The following is a 20,321-nucleotide window of genomic DNA, read 5'->3' on the forward strand; positions in this document are numbered from 1 at the left end:
TGCATGTCTGTTTTCTTAAGGCTCGCTCATAGCAAAAACACATGCTACTGGGGAACTTCTAACACCTTAAGCCACGGGAAACTTTTCAGTCAGGAAGGCACGGATAATTTAGCCATAAATGAAGACCCCTAGGTGTGAAAGACAATTTGGCCTAGGAGGGTTAGATAGGGCAATCTATTACAGTTAGATGTGGTCGTATTAGAATAAACAGAAAAATTACAGAGAGAAGATCTGAAGAAGGCTATAAAATGATTGTCTTTTAATGAAACGCTTAAAAAAGGTTCTAGATGATCATAATTGCAGATTGATAAACTCATAGAAGAGAAAATATGGAAGTAAGATATTAAAACTATGGTAATTTGAGAACATGACAACTAAAATTTAGATGAAATTTGAAACGTTATTGAGACTCAATAATAATTATTTGTTCTCTAAAGAATCAAATAGGCTACGTAGAAGCAGTGCTGAGGGATTAACAGTTGCTAAAATGTAAAATGCGTAAAAAAAGGCATTTGAATAAATAAAAGCTTGTTCGTATTGACTATGAAAGAAAGAAGCTGATGTGTTGATTTTAAAAGATAAGCTTGTGATTTCGCTGAAACAGTTTCAGTGCAACAGAGACTCATTCTGAGTAGGAATTTATAATGTCTAAATTCCCTATAGGGGAAAAAGAAACTATAAAAATTATGCTTGAATTGAAAATGCATTTAATTTATGGAAAAGATAACGCAAGCTATAGACTAGAGTTAACAAGATGATAGATGAAGTCTTAAGTTAGTTCATGAAAGTGCAAAATAGGGCTACAGAAGTAACAGTAACAATTGATTAAATACTGTTGTTTAAACGTTAGATTGAAGATAATTCTTTGATCGATATTGGACGTTCCCGTTAGTTTGGGATGGTTCTTGATTACTTTTTTTTCAAACAAAACAAAAAAAGATTTTTCTTAACAAACAAACTATGATAATTCTGCTCAAGTGAAGTAGAGCTATAATCAGTGCGCAAATGAGGTGTAGATTCCAAAGACGGGTAAGATTCTCCGGTGGCCAGTAGGGGGACGACCTAAGGCAGGACTGCACCGGCCACTGAGCACCTGCCCACCAGGATAGGGAGGTGTATCTATGAAAAGGGAGTGGTTGTGATGCTTCTTATGGGCCAAGAGCATCTAGGGGGGACTATAATAAATTATAAGTCTGCTCCGATCCAACTTCCACTCCAGTATATATATATCCAAATGCTCCTTCACTTAAAAGAGCTTATTTATCATAGAGACAATTGCTTCTAATCTCAGTAATATGCAAATAGTATGACAGAGTCACAGCTGTCACCTAAGGCGTGGGAGCGACAGCGGGCAATCGAGAACCATTGATTACAGGGACTCCAAACACAAAGAATGTTTTCAGACCATGAGGTGAATTAAATTTTCTGCTGTGAAGACAGTAACAAAATTTTAAGATGTTAGTTGCCTTAAGGGCAAGGAATTTTAGGTCATTGGACATGACAAAGGGCCATTAGTACATCGTGGTAGCTAAAAATGGAGACATATTTTGTAGATTCAAGGAAAAATCTGAGTAACGAAGGAACTAATACATAAAATAAGTTATTGTAATGTATTTATTGTTACATTTTCCAAATTACAGTCTTAGAAGGCTGTTGAGAAGAGCATTTGTTTAGAGAAAGAGAGAGAGACTGCTTGAGGAAGGATTGACATGTTGACTTTCTGTTATGGTCAGCAAAAGAAAAGCTAAACAAATTAATGATAATGAACAAAAAACAACACAGCTGACTTTTGTAAAAAAAAAACAAATTAATAGACATGTTTTGAAAAATGGTTAAGAGGCCATGTAAATTAGGTAAAAGCTACAGAAAATTTAAGTTTTAAAATCTGATTTAAAATGTAAAAATTTTTAGAGAAAGGATATGAATACTAAATATGAGCAATTCATAGTCCGATGTGTGTATGTGTAAATGACTGAGAATTGAAACTGAGTTGAGAGTGAGGGCCATTTGCGTTTCGGGTACTTTGATGGGAGGACGAGATTGTGGCTTGGAGTGAAGAATGCAACGTTTTGTTTGGGAGGCAGAGAAAGATGTCTGGAGGACAGTGTTTAGTTTAGTGAATCAAAACCCAATTATGTTAATTTGATGCACAAGTATAAGATGGTGCATCAAAATGGGGAATAGTTTGTGATGGTTTGGGATTTCCCAAAGCCATCTGTGTTCCCAAAAGCCATCGCACAGGTGGAGCAATGGATGTTGAGATTGAGTAAATCTCAGAATGGTTTAATTGAGTAAAGCCCTGCAAGAAGCCATTCTTCTCCCTAACAAAAGTCTGTAAAGTGTGCTAATAACAAGAAATGTTTCAACAGGAAAACGCCTAGGGTGGATACAGCAGCACAGCAGACACACAGAACACATGTGACAATAACCTTAACATTTGTTTTTTCCTTTACAGAGAATGCAGACTTTTGGGCACATGGCATGAGCAAAGAAACACACACACACACACACACACACACACACACACACACACACACACACACACACACACACACACACACACACACACACACACACACAAACAAATGATCAGATAAGAGCCTTTCAAAACCCAGGGGGGTCAGGGGGGGGGGCAGAAGGACCATTTGTTTTAAAACCAGCTTGATCTTGTCATACAGGAGTGAACGAACAGGGCAGACTGTGCCCAATGAAATAATGGCTATGGATGAATTTGGCTAAGCTATCCTGGCTTATTATTGTGACAGAAAGGGGAAAAGGACTAAAAGGACTACAGCCTCCATTACGTACGAGGGAGAAAGACGATTTGACCAACTAATGGTTTAGCAGAAGAATCTGTTTTGTGATGATGTTGATGATTTTATTTGATTGATTCAAACTAGGTATTGATTTGATTGGTGAAAATGTAGAAAATCTATTAATTGATGTGTAATAAGCAAACTAGGTATTGATTTGATTGGTGAAAATGTAGAAAATCTATTAATTGATGTGTAATAAGCAAACTAGGTATTGATTTGATTGGTGAAAATAGAAAATCTATTAATTGATGTGTAATAAGCAAAAAAAGACGGTCCATAATGGAAATATTAGAGTACATTTTGAAAAACTACATTGGTTAAAGGATGAACAAAATTATGCAGACGATTCGAGTAGCGGAAGTTACAGTGAACTGTATTAATTGAGTTAAGATATGTTTTTGTTTTTCTTTGTTTTGTTTTATTCTGTTTTTGATTATCTTTTGTTTTTCTTTCTGAAGACGATGAAATGTAAAAAGTGTTAAAAGCAAGGACAGGATTTGAAATGAGGGGTTTTGTTATAATTTTTATTATTTTGTATGTTTATTCAAATCAACCAGGGGTGTTGAATTGATATGGTTTTCATACTATGACAATCTATACAATTTCTTGTTTATACTGGAGTGAACGCGGGTCTGATTTATCGGGAATGCGGTGACAGTGCTTGCCCATTTAGCCCTGCTTCAGTTAATATTTAATTGCTTGATACTTCAACAAGGTTCAAGTGATTAGTTATACGGAAAATTGTTTGTTTTGTTTTTCTTTGGATTTACTTTATCACTTAAGTAATCATTTGTCTGACCAAGTTATTTTAAAATGTATGTCATTTTAACCGAAGTATAACTATTTGTATTCTCATTGAATTCTCATTAATGATTTTGAAACTTTTCTGAAACTTATTTGATTTTTGTTTATTTGTATTTTGTCCATTTGACTTGCAACAATATTTTTGGACATGAATTGAATCTCTGTGTTTGATTACACTGAATATTTTGCTAATACTCTTCATGAAATGATGTTTTAAACTAGCAGTTGTTGTTTTGTTGTAATGCAATTTATTTGAGTGTTTCCTGAAACAGTGTAAGAACTTGTAAGATCTTCTTTTTATCATTCCTTTGACCATATTTTTTTTTAAGTACATCAATTTAAGGGCTTTTTGCCAGGAAGACTAATTTCAATCTGACCATATCAATCCTCTGACCAATGACAAATGAGATGTGTCTGCTTTTGTGTCGTTGTGCTAGATGTTCTTTTAGAATCACAGGATCCCTGCAACCCAAGTTCACATTCTGTGTCCTCCTCGGAAAGAGGAACCGGCGTTTGCTCCCAGATTCAGTGCCTGTTCTTGTGCAGGTATTCGATGGATGATTTGCATAACGGTGCAACCCAATTTGATAGAGCCTAATCCTGCAGGGCTGGATGGTGAACAAAGACTGAACAACTGACAAACTGTTAGTGAAACAAGCTTGGACGAAAAGTCTGAAGATGAAACTGTACAAAACAGAAAGATGGACCAATGGGGAATTGTAGGATTGAAAATAATCCAAGATATTTGAAATGAACAAAGACATCTGCTTTACTGTTTTTGACAACCTATTTCCATAATGACCATTTGGAGTCTGTAAAGGCACCGAGGTGCTGATAGTTATCAAGGCCTGTAGGCCTAAGATGTGTGTATTTTGGGGGTATGAAATCGTCCCACCTTTGGTACAATGGGGAAGTTGTAATTATCTGATTGGTCAGTTTTGAATGTCTCACATTTGGGTTTTAGTCACATGGTCACGGAAGGGATAAAAGAAAGATTGAAATGAAAGTATAAATATGATGAAATGACTTAAAATTGTTGCGTTTATTAAGTTTTCAGAGAATGAAAAACAGGGAGAAATTGTAGTGGCATTTTTAATCTTTCCTAATGATTTAAAAGATTAATGCTGTATGTTCTCTGTCTGTATTCTGAGTTTTTGCTGATGTAACGTTGATTCAGCTGGAGATGGAGGTGTGAGGCCGAGAATGATCTGTGTTTTAAGTTCCCATGCTGGGGGAAGCTGTTCCTTCTTGTGTAAACGGTGGGGGGTGATGGTTTCCCCTTGCATTATAAAGTAGCAGGCCAAGCTCTCTTGAGGAGAAGTCCGAGTATCTGTCTGTCTCTGACTCTGGCCTGCAGCCTGGCTGCAAGGCTGGGGTCAGGGAACCATTTTTCTTGCATGAATAAATTACTTTTCTTTTTAAATACAATTTGGATCTTGACGTCTCTTTGCCTGGGAATGCTGAGTTTAGTAATTGTTTTTGCCACAACACTGTAAAGCTGTTTTTACAGATGATCAGAAGGCAGACGCTCTTTTGTTTGTGTGAATGGTGCTAGCTCAGAATGAACCATAGAATAAGAGAGATGTAGAAAGAGAGTGACTCACCGTCCATATCTAGTCTCTGCATGATAATAGCCAGCTCCACCTCACTGGGCATGTACCCCAGAGAGCGCATGGCCATACCCAGCTCCTGCTTCGAGATGAATCCATTCCCATCCCTGTCTAGGACTCGGAATGCCTCACGAATCTCTGCAGAGAGAAACAGAAAAACGAGACAAAACGTATTAACAACGGGGTGCAGAACAGTAAGTAATCACAAATAACTCAATTGACGTTCAGAATTCAAGTGAATCAGCTGAACATGTGCATTTCATCAGTGAGCATTAGACTATGTATTATATAATGCAGGTTTTTCTCAGCATAAGATCACAGAGTCCTATCACAGAAACAGCAGACATACTAAATGCAGCTCATTCTGTTTTCAAAGGCGCATATTTAGTGTGCTGTGACTGAATGTTTATCCACCGTTTCAAAGGGCATCAGTGCTGGTTTTTCAGTTCGGCTCGGGTTAAGGAACCCACACCAAGTTGCAAATGGCAACAACAAAAATAACTCGTATCTCAGATCATTTATGAGGAGTATTACACTTTTTTCTGCCATCTTAAAGACCCACCTTGGTGTTATTCTGGGATAAAGAGGCTAAGGTGCTATGTATCTTGTAATATGCTGAACTGAGCTCTTTCGCTTCCTGCATTTAACAAATCCTGAATGTTTTTTCACTGCTTTAGATAAAATATCCTTAACCCTCACAGTAGGGGCCCTGCTATGTTTTATTTGTTTCACTTGAAATGGGCCTTGCAACAGAAGGGACCTCCGTCTGCTTGGACTAAAAAAAAAGAGCTCAAAAATAATTAAAATGCCCCCCAAAAATCAAGATACCGGCATATGGGGCAAAAATGTCTCTGTATGAGTTTTTTTTTTTTTAAATACTTACAAAATATATTCTGCTGATTTCCCGAATATCAGCACGATTGCAAATGTGATAGCCCATTGATTGTATACAACAGTTCAATAAACAAGAAGTTAATGTTAAATGACTTTCATTTTAGACTTAGATAGATCCTTGTCTAGTTTTGCCCAATTTCGCAGCAAATCCAGTCGAGCCATTGTGCTTTTCCGATCAACGGAATGAGTCCATGTTTTGAAGGAATCATTTGACTGAATGATTGAATGACTCACTTGTTAAGACAGTGATTTGCTGCCACATACTGGCAGTTTAAGTTTCATTACATTTTTTCCATAGTTTCATTCTCTATATTAATATTGGGCTTAATCTTGTGAGAACTGATTATAAACTAAATTTAATAATATGCTTCAAATGTCCACAATGAAAAATGTTACAGAAGCCCATTTCACACAAAAAATTCCGGACAAAAACACTAATAATGTGTCCCAGGATCGTTAGATTTTGGTTCATTCACACGGCAGTGCTTTTCTGGAATCTGTGCATTCGTTCACACACATCCCATACAGATACCGTAAAGACACGTGACATCAGAATGTGACGTGTTTCCAGATATTTTTTCATCCTTTCTTTGTTCTATGACGAACACAAACTTTTTCCTAAGTTAATATGCAACGTGAATGTTGATCTGCATTTAAAACACCCAGTCAAAGAGTAAAAAACGATAACTACTTCATTGCGACGACACATGCGTCATCACTTCGATACACCCCTTATTGCATTGGTCCTGCCTTTTGTTCACACAGGAAGCGTTCCGAGACTGATCCCAGCAATGTTACAAAGTAGTGATCAATCCCGGGACGTGTTTGCATTCACACAGAAGGCACACTTCTGGGGTTTTTTAGTGAACATAAAAAAATTCAAACAAAATAAAATAAAATAAAACCTTTTTTTGTCTAATTGTTGTAAAAAAAAAAAAGGGTCAAATAAAAAAAAATAAAAAAAGCATGGTTGTAATGATGCGCACTATGAAGGAGATAATCAAACCAGCAGTCTTTAACAACACTATTCAGGAAACGAAGTCGAACACAGGAGAATTAGAAAACAACCACGATAAACTAAAAATGGAAAAGTTTTTCCTTTTGTTTTTTCGCGTACAGACATGAACGTTGTCAAAACGATCCCGTTCACACGGATCCGTGAAAAAACGATCTTAACATTTAAAAAAATCTGTATTATCCATGCCAGGCCAGTAGTTGGCGATGTCACTTTGTAAAGAAACACTACACGCCTATAGACTGAACATGTAATACGCATGCACATGACATCATCGTTTTCCCAAATTCACGTTTTTGTAGTTTACACGGAGACAATAACGATATAATTTTCAAAAACTTGCATTTTAAATCCCGTTCTCAAAAGTTTGCGGTTTTTAGGCCCCCAAAACGCTGTTGTCGTGTAAATGAACAGCCAAAACGCATAAAAAGTTTTACGTTTTTAGTTGAAAACGGTGTAGTGTAAACGGCCCCTAGATGACATGGAATAATAAACAGAGGAAACGGAGGACGTAAATATACAGAGATAATGAGGAAACTCAATGAACAACAGGTGCGTAATCAGTAACTAAGGGAACTAAGTAGCAAAACAGGAACAGGGAAAACGAAAAACAAAATGAAAAGTACATGATACAATTATTTTTACTTAATTAAGAAATATTAGAAGGGTCTTTTTTTAAACCTATTATTTTACAATTGGTATTTTTAAACGTTTACCATTGGGGGTCTCAGGGACTCCAAACACTGGAATGCAAAGTCAGTCTCTATAGATCATGTGGGTTAATTCCTCTGCCACTAGCAAAACCCAATCCTCTCCACTCTTTCCTACAAGGCTATTTGTCTATGAATACATTACTTGCGACTAAGTACCAGATTTAGACAAATGTCCAAAGGTACTAGATTTCATTCAATACAAGTTAAACGATAAGTTGATCCAGTCAATTGGCTCATTATTTAACATGGTCATCTTTGTCTCCCTTAAGAGTTTTTCTTTTTGCAAATGCAGACCTCTGAACTGCCACATACAGTTCTTACCCCTCATCTCATGTATATGCAAAATGTTGAACCTTCCATTGTGGACATCCCTCAGTTCATGGTCGGTCAAAACAATAATTTTAAAAGAAGGTGCTGCAAGCTTTAAGTCCATCTGAGAGTTTCACAGCTCAAACATCTCTTCAAACCAACCACTGTACTGTCAACACCCTCAAAAACCCACCAGTCAGACCATCAATTTTGTTCTTGTGTGCCCTAAGGCAGTGTCTTAACACATGAGATGCAAGACAAGAAGAGGAAGTGAAACTTACAGTTGCATTGGGCTGTATGGGGCAGAAACTGTAATGGGTTTGTAATGTTTATCAGAAGGCACAAGAGAGAGAGAGTAAACCCTGAGGTACATTTGGTTAACTTTATTAAGTAGCACTGACTGACCACATTAAAAACAGCGAGGAAGTAGTCTATCAGAAAAAGTTTATAAAAGGGTAATCACCCCTCTTGATGTTTCAGAATCAATATGCTGTTTTTTCTTCTTCTTTTCTTATAAAACAGCAGTTAATAATGACCAGGGGCAGTCAAACTCCAAAAAAAGACAAAAACAATATATTCAAGTTTTCTGAAGCCATACTACAGGTTTTTGTGTACAACAAAGCAACGTTTAAGTATTAATCTTGTTTAAGTTATTTTTCCCATCTGCTGAAACTGAAATCTCATTTATGTTCGCATTCAGATTCAATTAGTGAACAAACTCCATCGCACACCTGCAGGTGATAGGTGCGTCGGATAATAGGACCAAACAAGTTAGTCTTATCTGCTAAAACGACTAACTTGTTTGGTCCTATTATCCGACACATTCAGATTCAAAAATCTACTAGATGCCTTGTGCCAAGAAATGACATCACTGATGCCAAAATGGCATTTGGTTCTTCCATGTGTCATAACCAAAATTCATGCTAGAAATATGCATAATGGAAAATAAGATTTGAGATCAGCAAAGAAATTGATTTCTACAAAACAACCTACATTTAGGTATTTTACACAAACTTATTGACACATTTTTCCTTGTGTGTTTATTAAAATAATAACAGCATGCATGTTTGGAATGAAATGGATAGAGTTTAGAATTTAACATTCAGAATTGATACAAATAGCAGCCATCCAAACAAAACACACACACACACTCACCGCCAAGCTCTTCTGTGGAGATGTTGGCAAGCTGTTCTTCACTGGTTTCAGAGAGAGAGGTGCTCAGGAAGTTGTCTGTGTAGAGCAGCCCTGCTTTCACATGGTGAAAAGGCATCTTCACCCTTCAAAGGAACAACAAACAACTGAGATGAATCGATGAACACGCAACCCCTGTGCCTGCAGCCTCACAAACCCTCCAAAAGTGAGTAATGATCTCATGTCTGTTGCTGAAAGAAAGTGACTAGACCTAGAAATAATGATAGAGCGCAGGCGAACAGGTTCCTCAGTCTATAATACACAGCGGTGTGAATGGAGAGTAAATTTACAACTATGAGTATTTTCAATCAAGTTTATTTTTTAAGGATAACATTCAAATGCATAAATGTCCACATGTACAAACACTGTGTATACACACGTAAATATTAGCATTTACCTCAGTTTATGAAAAAGCTACTTGTGATGAACTTTGATTCATTCAATTTCTCTTTACCATCAGTGTTTTTAAGGTGGTTGTCAGTGTATTATAAAGGTAGGTATACAACAGATTTCAGTGATTTGGTATATTGTATACATGTGTTTTTAACTAAATTTATGTACAATCTCTGAAATGTAAAAATGACACTACCATATGTTTTACGGTAAAGTTCTGAAAGCTGGCTCTTTTAATGTAAAATTCACAGATTTTTTTAAGTTATATATTTCAGATTATGTTATGTTTATTGTGTTTGGTTCTGTCATTCTAAAGATATGTTTACACGACACCGCTTACAACTGAAAACGTTTTTATGCATTCTGGCCATTACATGACAACAGCGTTTAGGTGCCTGAAAACACAAGCTTTTAAAAAAGGGTTTCAGAGTGTTTTGAAAACGATATCTTTACCATCTCCACGTAAACAACAAAAAAACGTGAATTTGTGAAAAACGGTGACGTCATACACATGCATATTACATGTTCCCGCATGTGACGTACAGCCTCTTTAGTCATTTTCGCAGATCCGTGTGAATAAGACAAACGTGGATCGTTTTGACAACGTTGTCGTCTGTTTCATCGTTGTCATGTAAACACCCAAAGTTAACCTAATTTCCATGTCTGTGTCCGTTTCATTTAGTTCACCTGTTGTTGATTATTTAACTCATTAGTTCCCTCATGTAGTCTGGTGTTACTCCCTGTTCTGTTCAGTTCTTTGTCCTGTCTCGTCGATGTAAAGTGGTTGTGTTTGCCTTATTCTCCTGTGGATTTAATAAAGACAGTTTGTGTTTAGATATTTTCCTTCTCATGCTTTTGTACTCGGCCACACCTGACAATTATATATATATATAAAAAACAGATGCTGCATTAATTGCGTATATATATATAGGGGCGGGGGAAAAATCTTGCTTGGTCAAACACACACACAATTAGGTCAAAATGCACATTGTATTCATGTAAACACCGTCTGCCTCCTACGCAAGGAGATGTGTAATGGTGCGTTCAAGTCCTCCTGGAAAGTTCGTACGCACGATGTGGGAAGTCGTGTTTACGACGGCCGGTGCGTTCAAGTCACTTTCGTCGGAGTAAGATGGAGGAGTACTTTCTCTTAATTAATTACACAAAAATACAGTAAGGTTCTTAAACTCTAGTTCTAGAAAATTAAGAACAAATATTTGCATAAGGTGTGCTTTGGTTTTTTTTGTTTTTAGTTCATTTATGAACCCATTGCAAACTTTATCGTACATATTATATTGTTATTTTATAATGCTATCATATTCTGTGCAGGCAATTGGCTTACTGTGCTGTAAATAGAAAAGCCTGACAAGCTAAATACCTTGTATTGTGGTATTCCGCCATGTTTCTCAGTGACACGCCCATAACTCGTAAAGATCGGGGCTTAGAGAAAATCCAGAGCTTCCCACTGGTATTTACGACATTGTGGTGGCGTTCAACTCGTAAATACGATCTATACGAGTCCGAGATGACTTGAACCCACCTTAACAGTAAGCCTATATTAGATCTGCATTAAAGGGACAGCAGCCTCATAAACTGTTGCTGTATGTTTTATTAATGTTAATTAAAAAGAAAAATCACTCACTGCTTTTGACATGAATCACTTTTGTATCTTTAATATGCATCAGTTTATATTTTATTCATACAGTGAGGACTATACAGTGTTTTAGTCAGCTTAAATGGGATTTGTTTTATAATATTGGAGTGACTAAAATGGGAAGAAAACTAAATAGACTACATTTCAAGGTTCACATTTCATTCAGTTGGATTTTTCTTCATCTAGACCTATCAAACTATCTACCGCAGTCAAATAGGAAAAGTGACAAAAAAGTAAACTAGAATCAAATCCGTGCATATATCGAATCGAAATTTTACCTCAAGTTGTGACCTCAAGAATAGTTTTGAATTGAATTGTGAGGTACCAATATATTACCATCCCTAATATATATGTACATATATACAGGTGCTGGTCAGAATATCATGAAAAAGTTGATTTAATTCAGTAATTCCATTCAAAAAGTGACACTTGTATATTATGTTCATTCATTACACACAGACTGATATATTTCAAATGTTTATTTCTTTTAATTTTGATGATTATAACTGACAACTAATGAAAATCCCAAATTCAGTATCTCAGAAAATTTTAATATTAAATGCTGGCCAACTGAAAAGTATGAACATGAAAAGTATGAGCATGTACAGCACTTAATACTTAGTTGGGGCTCCTTTTGCCTGAATTACTGCAGTAACGCGGCGTGGCATGGAGTCGATCGGTCTGTGGCACTGCTCAGGTGTTATGAGAGCCCAGGTTGCTCTGATAGTGGCCTTCAGCTCTTCTGCATAGTTGGGTCTAGCGTGTCACATCTTCCTCTTCACAATACCATAGATTTTCTATAGGGTTAAGGTCAGGCGAGTTTGCTGGCCAATTAAAAACAGGATACCATGGTCCTTAAACCAAGTACTGTTAGCTTTGGCACTGTGTGCAGGTGCCAAGTCCTGTTGGAAAATGAAATCTGCATCTCCATAAAGTTGGTCAGCAGCAGGAAGCAGGAAGTGCTCTAAAACTTCCTGGTAGACGGCTGCGTTGACCTTGGACCTCAGAAAACAAAGGCCCTGTCCCAAATGGCACACTCCGGACTTGTGGACTTCCTCAGAGTCCACACTTTGCTGACGTCATGTAGTGCAGACCTAAAGGGCCCTTGGCGCGAGTCCACGAGGGCGCATTGAGAGGTATTTTTGGGACAGACTCGATCGTCACGCCGGAAATAGGAAGACGGTCCGGTTGTTGTTTAAATATTATATTTCTACATTTATATATGACTCAGTAAAGCCCATGCCATTCGGTTCTATTTATTTAATGAATCATAATGCGATCGTAGCCTATTATTCAGCAAGCTATTTATGTTTATAAAATATAAATATATATTTATATTTATGTTTGAGATATCAACCACTGGTTGATGACCATAATGTTTGTATAAACTGTAGGTAATAACTGGTAAAATGTACACATAGGTCATAAAAACCATAATGATATTTACACTTAAATATTTTTTTCTCATCCATGTTAACGTGAGCGAAAGCTCCTCCCATTCGTTGTCTGATTGGCCTTTCGCAAATTCGCAAGGATTCCTGGGTAGTTAAAGTGCGTGAAGCCTGCATCTATGCGGGCTTCGCGGAAGACCGCTTCAAGGGTACAAAGGGGGCGCTGCTGAGCACACTTCAGAGCGTTAAAGTGATGAATGGGACGGCCTACGGACTCGTAGACTCAGCGAGCACGCGCAATTTAAGTCCACGAGACCGAAAGTCCACATCAAGTGCGCCATTTGGGACAGGGCCACAGTGGACCAACACCAGCAGATGACATGGCACCCCAAACCATCACTGACTGTGGAAACTTTACACTGGACTTCAAGCAATGTGGATTCTGTGCCTCTCCTCTCTTCCTCTCTCGAAATGAGATGCAAAATTTGCTCTCATCAGAAAAGAGGACTTTGGTCCACTGTGCTTTATTAAATCCAGAGTCAACGCAGCCGTCTACCAGGACATTTTCAGAGCACTTCATGCTTCCTTCATTTTCCAGCAGGATTTGCACCTGCCCACACTGCCAAAATAACCAAAACCTGGCTCTATGACCATGGTATTACTGTGTAATTACTGTGTGATTTCATGTAATATTCTAATTTTCTGGGATTTTGATTTTGTGGGTTTCATAAGCTGTAAGCCATAATCAGCAAAATTATAACAAATAAAGGCTTGAAATATATCACTTTGCATGTAATGAGTCTATATAATATATTAGTTTCACCTGTTAAGTTGCTAACTTTTTAATAATATTCTAATTATATGACAAGCACCTGTATGTATATGTATATATATATATATTTCATTAACGGAAATACAAGTATTCATATACCAAGGACTTAAAGAGAACTTAGCCCTGATTTACATCAATATTTTTTCACTTCAATTATTATGTTGCTCAGTTTAAATTAATAAATATGTGTATTAAATTGAAGCTTTTATCTTTGGGCCCCACTGAAAATGTGTATCTGACGGCTAATTCGTTTAAGCCATTGATTTGTTTTTTGTTTTTTTTTTCCCTATGAGCACAACAGGGCTTTATTTTATTAAAACAATGACAGTGCCAACTTAGATATAGTTGTCCGTATAATTTTGTGGAACGATAGTTTATGGACTGAAAACTGTGGATCTGTTTCTAGGAGCCTGCCAAAAGATGAGAAATTTCCCACAGGATTGAAGTTTTGTTTTCTTAAGTGTTTTGATTCACCGTCAGTGCATCAAGGGCTTGAATGCGTCTCGAGTGTCTGGTCTGTTTCAATCATTTTAGCCCCTGTGATGCTGTTAAAATGAAGCACTGACCTACCTGAGAGAGTTTTTGTAAATCTATATACACATCTAAAATACCACTTTACGCTTTTCTACAATTATAATAGGGAATCCTCTGAGACACGCACAGAGCCTCTGTCAAGAGAGTTTCATGTAAATTAAGGGTAAATTACGAGGAGTTGGCAGCGGGGTCGAAGCAGCTAATTTGTGTTGATGCTCACCAAGGACGAACCCTAGCTGTACAATTGGGTTCTGTGCTACTGTAATTACCATAGATATTAAAAGGGCTTTAGCTAAAGGCAGGTTTGGGTGCAGTTTGATTGATACTAGGCTCAGCTAAGGTCAGCTACACATGAATATTTTAAAGAGCCATTGATGAGTCATTTAGTTCACTTTTAAAATTTGACCTGTGTGGTGGATTCTAACATACACTACCATTCCAAAGTTGCATTAAATGATAAAAAAAATGTACAGTAACAACATTTACATAGTTACAAAAAAAGAGTCTATTTGTTAATGCTGTTCTTTTGAATTTTCTATTCATCAAAGAAACCTGGAAACAGACTCTGTCTGAATCATGGTTTCCACAAAAATATTAACAGCACAACCATATTTCAACATTGACAATAATAAGAAATGTCACTTGAGCACCAAATCAACATATTAAAATGATTACAATTATTTTCTGAAGGATCATGTGACACTGAAGACTAGAAAAGTAATGATGCTGAAAATTCAAAAAATAAATTACACACCATTACTGTATTTTTATTTTACAAATGTACTGTATTTCTGATTAAATAAATGTCTTGGTGAGCACAAGAGAGTTCTTTTCAAAACATTAAAAAAAAAAAAATCTTACAGACCCCAAACTATTGAACAGTATAAGCTAAATATAAATGCAAACCAGAAGTAAATGGAATATTTTAACAATGCATTTTTAAAAGGCAACAAAGTCATTTGTAAAATGTTGTCAGTTCAAATGACCCTCAATATCTTGGCATTTACTTGCTAAAAGATGCAAATTACAAATAACCAAGGCCAAATTGTACTGTATGTTGTTGCTTTGGTAACAGATTCTGAATATGTTATTCTAAGGTTGCAAGAGTAACCTTGACAAACATTGTATTCTAAACTTCTATAAATCCTAATCTGACCCATACCTAATTCACAGGCAAGTGTGTGAATGCTGATGCAAATTGATATTGAGCGAAACCGCCGTCACATTAAGCCTCTAGTGTGGCAAGGACTGGTCATTTAATAGTTTTAAAAAGAAAGGAGATAGAGAAAGAGCGAGATACTGAAAGGAAGTGACAGCCATTGTTGGCATGACAAATAACATATGATGCTTTATTAATGGATTCTTCCAAGACACCTTTAAGCTGGTCTGACTCATGGGACCAACACATCGGCCGGTACCGGAAAAGGTGTGAGGCTTTCACATGTCGTGAGTGGCAGGTGCTATCTTGGCTTTTTGGTTTTGCACATCTGCTCCTGGCACTGTTCCAGGACCTCTTAAGAGGGTTCATTGGCATTTCGGTGACAGACACCGCACCAACCTATAGGACGCATGTTAGCCAGTTCCTTAAACGACCGCAAACAGAAACACATGGGACAGTGACGATAATGAGCCACAATAAGAATGCACCTTCACAAGGTCAACTGTTGTACTCGTCCTCAAAAGCAATAAAAGAGATTCAGTCAAACAAATAGTTCAGGGAGTGAAAATATGACAGTCAAAGACAGTGGCATCTAAGACACAATTATACGACCTTCACAAGGTCACTGAGAATGCGGATGGAAGCTGATTTTGACGGAAATGTGAAAATCTCATGAATGGTCTTTAAAAGATGTGAGAAGAGAGGGAGGAGGGAAAGATCTGACATTGTGGTTGCATCAGAGAAATGTCAGCGCTGCTTCAGGGACCCTTTGCACTTAACACGGAGTGTCCACAACAACCACATCAAAAATACATTTTAACCATGTGAAACATGTGCATGTGAAGTCAAGGGTAAGAAACACCAGCTTTAAGAGACAATGAAAACTAAAGCAAAATGAATGCACCATGAAGCTAAAATATCTTCAGAAAGACAACTCCATTATAAGATCCTGATTATGACATATCATGCACTTAAAAAAATGGAAATGTGCAGTGTGTGACCTGTTAGCTCTTTCTATCTGGTCAGCCCATTACAAATAACATCTGTTAGAATGAAACCTAATAGTCTGGTTGATCCAGTCATACAAAATAATATGTTTTAATATATTTAATATTTGTATTTTCATAAATACACCAATGTTACCACAAAGAAGAATTTTAGGTTATAGCCTAGGCTACTTTACAAAACAAGTCAGTTAGGTGTTGATTCAGTGTCAAGAAAGAAAAAAAATGAATTATTTTCATTTTATTGCAATATATATAAAATATTATGGCTAAAAAAGCTACAGGTTCAGTTTCTTATGCCTTCTTTGGTGTCTGTGAAAACTAAACTCTCTCTCACTGACACCCAATTATGATTCAAATACACCAGAGATGAACTGAGCTTTCACACAGTGCCAGTTCTCCATCTGCACAGAAAACTTCACTCGCCAAAAAGCTTCTGATCAAGAACAAACCAATTGTTTTCAAGAATACATCGCACCCAGACTTTCAGTCTGTTAAGCTATGAACTCAAAACGCCTCGCAGTTACCTCCACGGAACGCACTCAGCCTTTGGGTGACTCTCGCACAGCTCCGTTTCTTCTGTTCCGTTGGTTGGAGACGGACCGGACAAATCCGCCGTGCGCAAAGGCATTTCTAAACCATACTTTTCCGGACCCATTATAATATTATAGTATCGGTAGGTTAGAAAATATGTAGAGCCTATCAAGGCATTTTAGGCTGACGTCCCCACAAAACTCCAGCCGCTTGCGTTCCCACGGACAGCCAGGCAAACAGCTCGGAGTGCGGGCTTGTAGCCTCCCATCTCCTGCCCCCTGGAGACTGGAGTGACAAGCCATAACTCACAGGGGCCATACATCACTGGTCCTTCAAATATCACACTGCTCTTAGTCTTACCGTAAATTAACGCCTCGGGTCACCACAACCATTTAAACAGATTTAGCATTGCTGGGTGGCATTTATAGACATTTTACATTTTAATTTAAAAAGAGATGTAGCCGCCTAAATGTAGGTTTAATGTGCCTAGTGTAGCCTAAGAAATGCTACAATTAGTCGGTTATTTTCCCAAACTAACCATAGACTCCTGAACGACTTTGTTTAGCAATACCGAATACGGTCTTCACGATCCCGCTTTTTACCGGCTACGTCTACAATCCTACATAAGTAACTTGGTTAATAATGCATCGCCATATGTAATTGGCCAATCAGAATCAAGTATTCCTTAAAACCGTGTAAAAAAAAGTTTAGTAATGTAGGTAAAAAAATCTAGTAGCTACCCAAACTTTTTAAATGTAGCCTACTCATTTAAATTACACTCGATAAAAAACGGACCATGAATATCCATTTACGACATAGCTATCCTTTCACATCACAACAGGTGCCATAGCTAACCGATTTCTCTTGGTCTTCTAAAGACGGCTACCCGCATAACATTTTTAAGACATTCCTACTCACCTCCTCAAAGAATGGTTTTGTTTTTGTTGTTGGTAATTTCAAAGTCTCGGGAGGCTTATAATGGCAATGTTGTGAAATTGTCTCGGTTGGAGTTGTGGTTGGTCTCATATGTAGTAGGCTATGCTGAGCACACTAACAATTCTTACGAAAAACAAAGAGATTTTCAGTTGCCCCAGTTATCTCCTCTCGGTCCCGTTGGCATATGACAGCCCCATTGCCACCGCAGCAGAGTTTCTTGAAGATCCATCAGGTGAAATGCTCATCCCAAAAGCCAAGTTTTTTTCCCCAAGTTTAAAAATGTATCTGATTTATTCAGAAATGCCCCCGTCTCGCCTCGTGCGTAACAGGCGTTCTCCGCCGCGTGCCCAAGGGTGTGCTGCATTTAAAGTCCTTTCCGAATGCACCCGGGCAAATTCACAATCGTCTTAAAAATGGTGTCCCCGCTCACTCGAGTCTCTCTTACCAAAACATGCGAGAATTTTTTTTTTCCGGTCGAAATAAATCTATCGAGAAGATGGTATAGAGCGGAGATGGGCGCGCTGCCCTGCAGCCATCGAACGGTCTGATACAGCCGATCTGCTCCTGAATGTTTTCCCTCCTTTAGAGATCTGGCAGGTGTGTCAGAGAGAGTGTAGGGTGGAGTTAAAAATAGATCAGTAGTGTATCACTATTAGCAGACAGAGACATAGTGCACACATTTCTGCTGTTCATTTCTTGGTTTATGGAAAGAACAGGTAAGAAACCAGGAGTGTTGTTGTTTCGATGTGCATTTCACCATTTTTGCTAATTCGATATAATTTTCCATATTTATCAGCCATAAATTGCAGTAGTTAACATTTTGATACAAGCTTTCATTTATCAAAATGATCACAAATAAACCAAATATGATTTTTTGTTTTACTTTTCTACAAAATACAATTCACCTCATGTTACATTACTGCCAAATTCATGCTCAACAGGTTCTTTATGCTGCACCCATGCAGTGTTGAGGAGTAACTGATTACATGTAATCTGGATTACCTAATCAGATTCCAAAAATTAGGCTACTTGTAATATTGATTACATGTTATTCTCACAATGGCAGTACATTCATAACTAATTGATTTCCCTTATTAATTTCGTCTTAATGTTCCTTTATAAAACATAATAATAAAAAAAAAGTCCTATGTTCAGAAGGTCTTCACTGAAAAAAAGACCCACACAGCATTTGACCACTGGATTTACAGAAATTTCACTTTAAGAAGCATAACTCTAAACATCGCAACAGTGCATAACTAATCAACTCCTGACAAACAATTATTATTTGAATTATAAGTTAGTAAGACATTTAACCATGCATTACTGTCTTTGAAAGTCTTTTGTCTTTAACTTTAGGCGAGTTGAACTGAAATCTTGTGCAGGTTATTGAAAACAACTTGACAAAAAGACTTGAAAGTGTGACTTGAAATAACATGACCTAAACATAACACTCACCAACAATGGGTTACACAAACACTAGGCAAGACCAGATATAATGGGAACATGAGGGCTATACACATAGACTAATCACTAAACAAGGAACACCAGAACCTAATGATCAAAACAATAAACCAATGGCAACATGACAAGGGGAGCACATTGCAGGATCACATGACAAAACCAGGAACATGAAAATGGGACAACTTCAAAATAAAGGACATGAAACATGAACATCAATGTCATAAAGTAATCAAAAAGTAGTCACATTATATTACCTTAAATGTGTAATGTAATGGATTACATTACTAACTACAATATTTGTTATGTAATTTGGAATCAGTAACCGACTACAATTTGCAAGTATTCACTGGCTGCACCTGTTATGTAATGAATTTAGACTGCTCTATATTAATAGTATCCCATTTTTATCATAACAGAATCCATACCTGTTTGGAATGAAAGGGCATCCCGTTCCCTACAGTTACTTCTAATAATCTGATTTGGTTGGAAAACTTCTGCTAAATGGCAGTTCAGAAGCAAACATCTCTAATGATGATATTGCATTGTGGGGTTGCTGGGACTCACTACTTTACCTGTTGAACACTGTAGGTCTGCACGCCTGTCAGACATACAATGACCCTCCTCCTTTTTCATATTACTGAATGATTGATATCAGTATTAGAGACATTGCAAAGTGAGAATTTGATGCTGCATTATCTTGCTTTTGAAAGTAGCAGAATTACATCATCATAACTATTTTATTCTAGACTGTGGCTGCAATGCCCAAAGGTCTAATGTTCATACATTTTCAATTATGTTGTATTCTTACTCATTAAAAGTAAGATCATTAACAGTCTCAAAGGGTAAATTTGCACTGCCTAATAGTTTGTGACAAAAAAAAAAAAAAACCTGAAGTGTGAATGAATGACAATGATAATTATTTTAGTTGCTTCATTTGAAGTTTATTTGGTCCTCTGTGAATCTATAAAGGAAACAACAAATGGATGAAATATTTATCTTTTGTGGGTTTAATTAGCAACGGAAGTCATGTTGGCATGAAGAATTCCGTTCGACAGCAGCTCCACAAATGAC

General features: G+C 37.1%; 1 protein-coding gene across 3 annotated transcripts in view; it reads right to left on the reverse strand.

The window, feature by feature from the left end:
- Nucleotides 1–19,271, reverse strand: part of caln2 (calneuron 2) — a 42,352-nt gene extending 23,081 nt beyond the window's left edge. Inside the window, exons 1-5 of one of the 3 annotated variants that reach the window (XM_079587246.1) lie at nucleotides 19,245–19,271; nucleotides 18,695–18,791; nucleotides 16,847–18,379; nucleotides 9,317–9,438; nucleotides 5,225–5,368 (exon numbers count right to left, since the gene is read on the reverse strand). In XM_079587246.1, the coding sequence (XP_079443372.1) occupies nucleotides 5,225–5,368; nucleotides 9,317–9,438; nucleotides 16,847–16,977 (397 nt within the window). In that variant the 5' untranslated portion in view covers nucleotides 16,978–18,379; nucleotides 18,695–18,791; nucleotides 19,245–19,271. Of the gene's footprint in view, nucleotides 1–5,224; nucleotides 5,369–9,316; nucleotides 9,439–10,432; nucleotides 10,549–16,846; nucleotides 18,380–18,694; nucleotides 18,792–19,244 lie in introns of those variants that run through there. The other 2 variants (XM_079587248.1, XM_079587247.1) reach the window with 2 other exon arrangements.
- Nucleotides 19,272–20,321: the final 1,050 nt, after the last annotated feature.

The sequence above is a fragment of the Phoxinus phoxinus genome (assembly GCF_949152265.1).
Source record: "Phoxinus phoxinus genome assembly, chromosome: 17".
Lineage (NCBI taxonomy): Eukaryota > Metazoa > Chordata > Actinopteri > Cypriniformes > Leuciscidae > Phoxinus > Phoxinus phoxinus.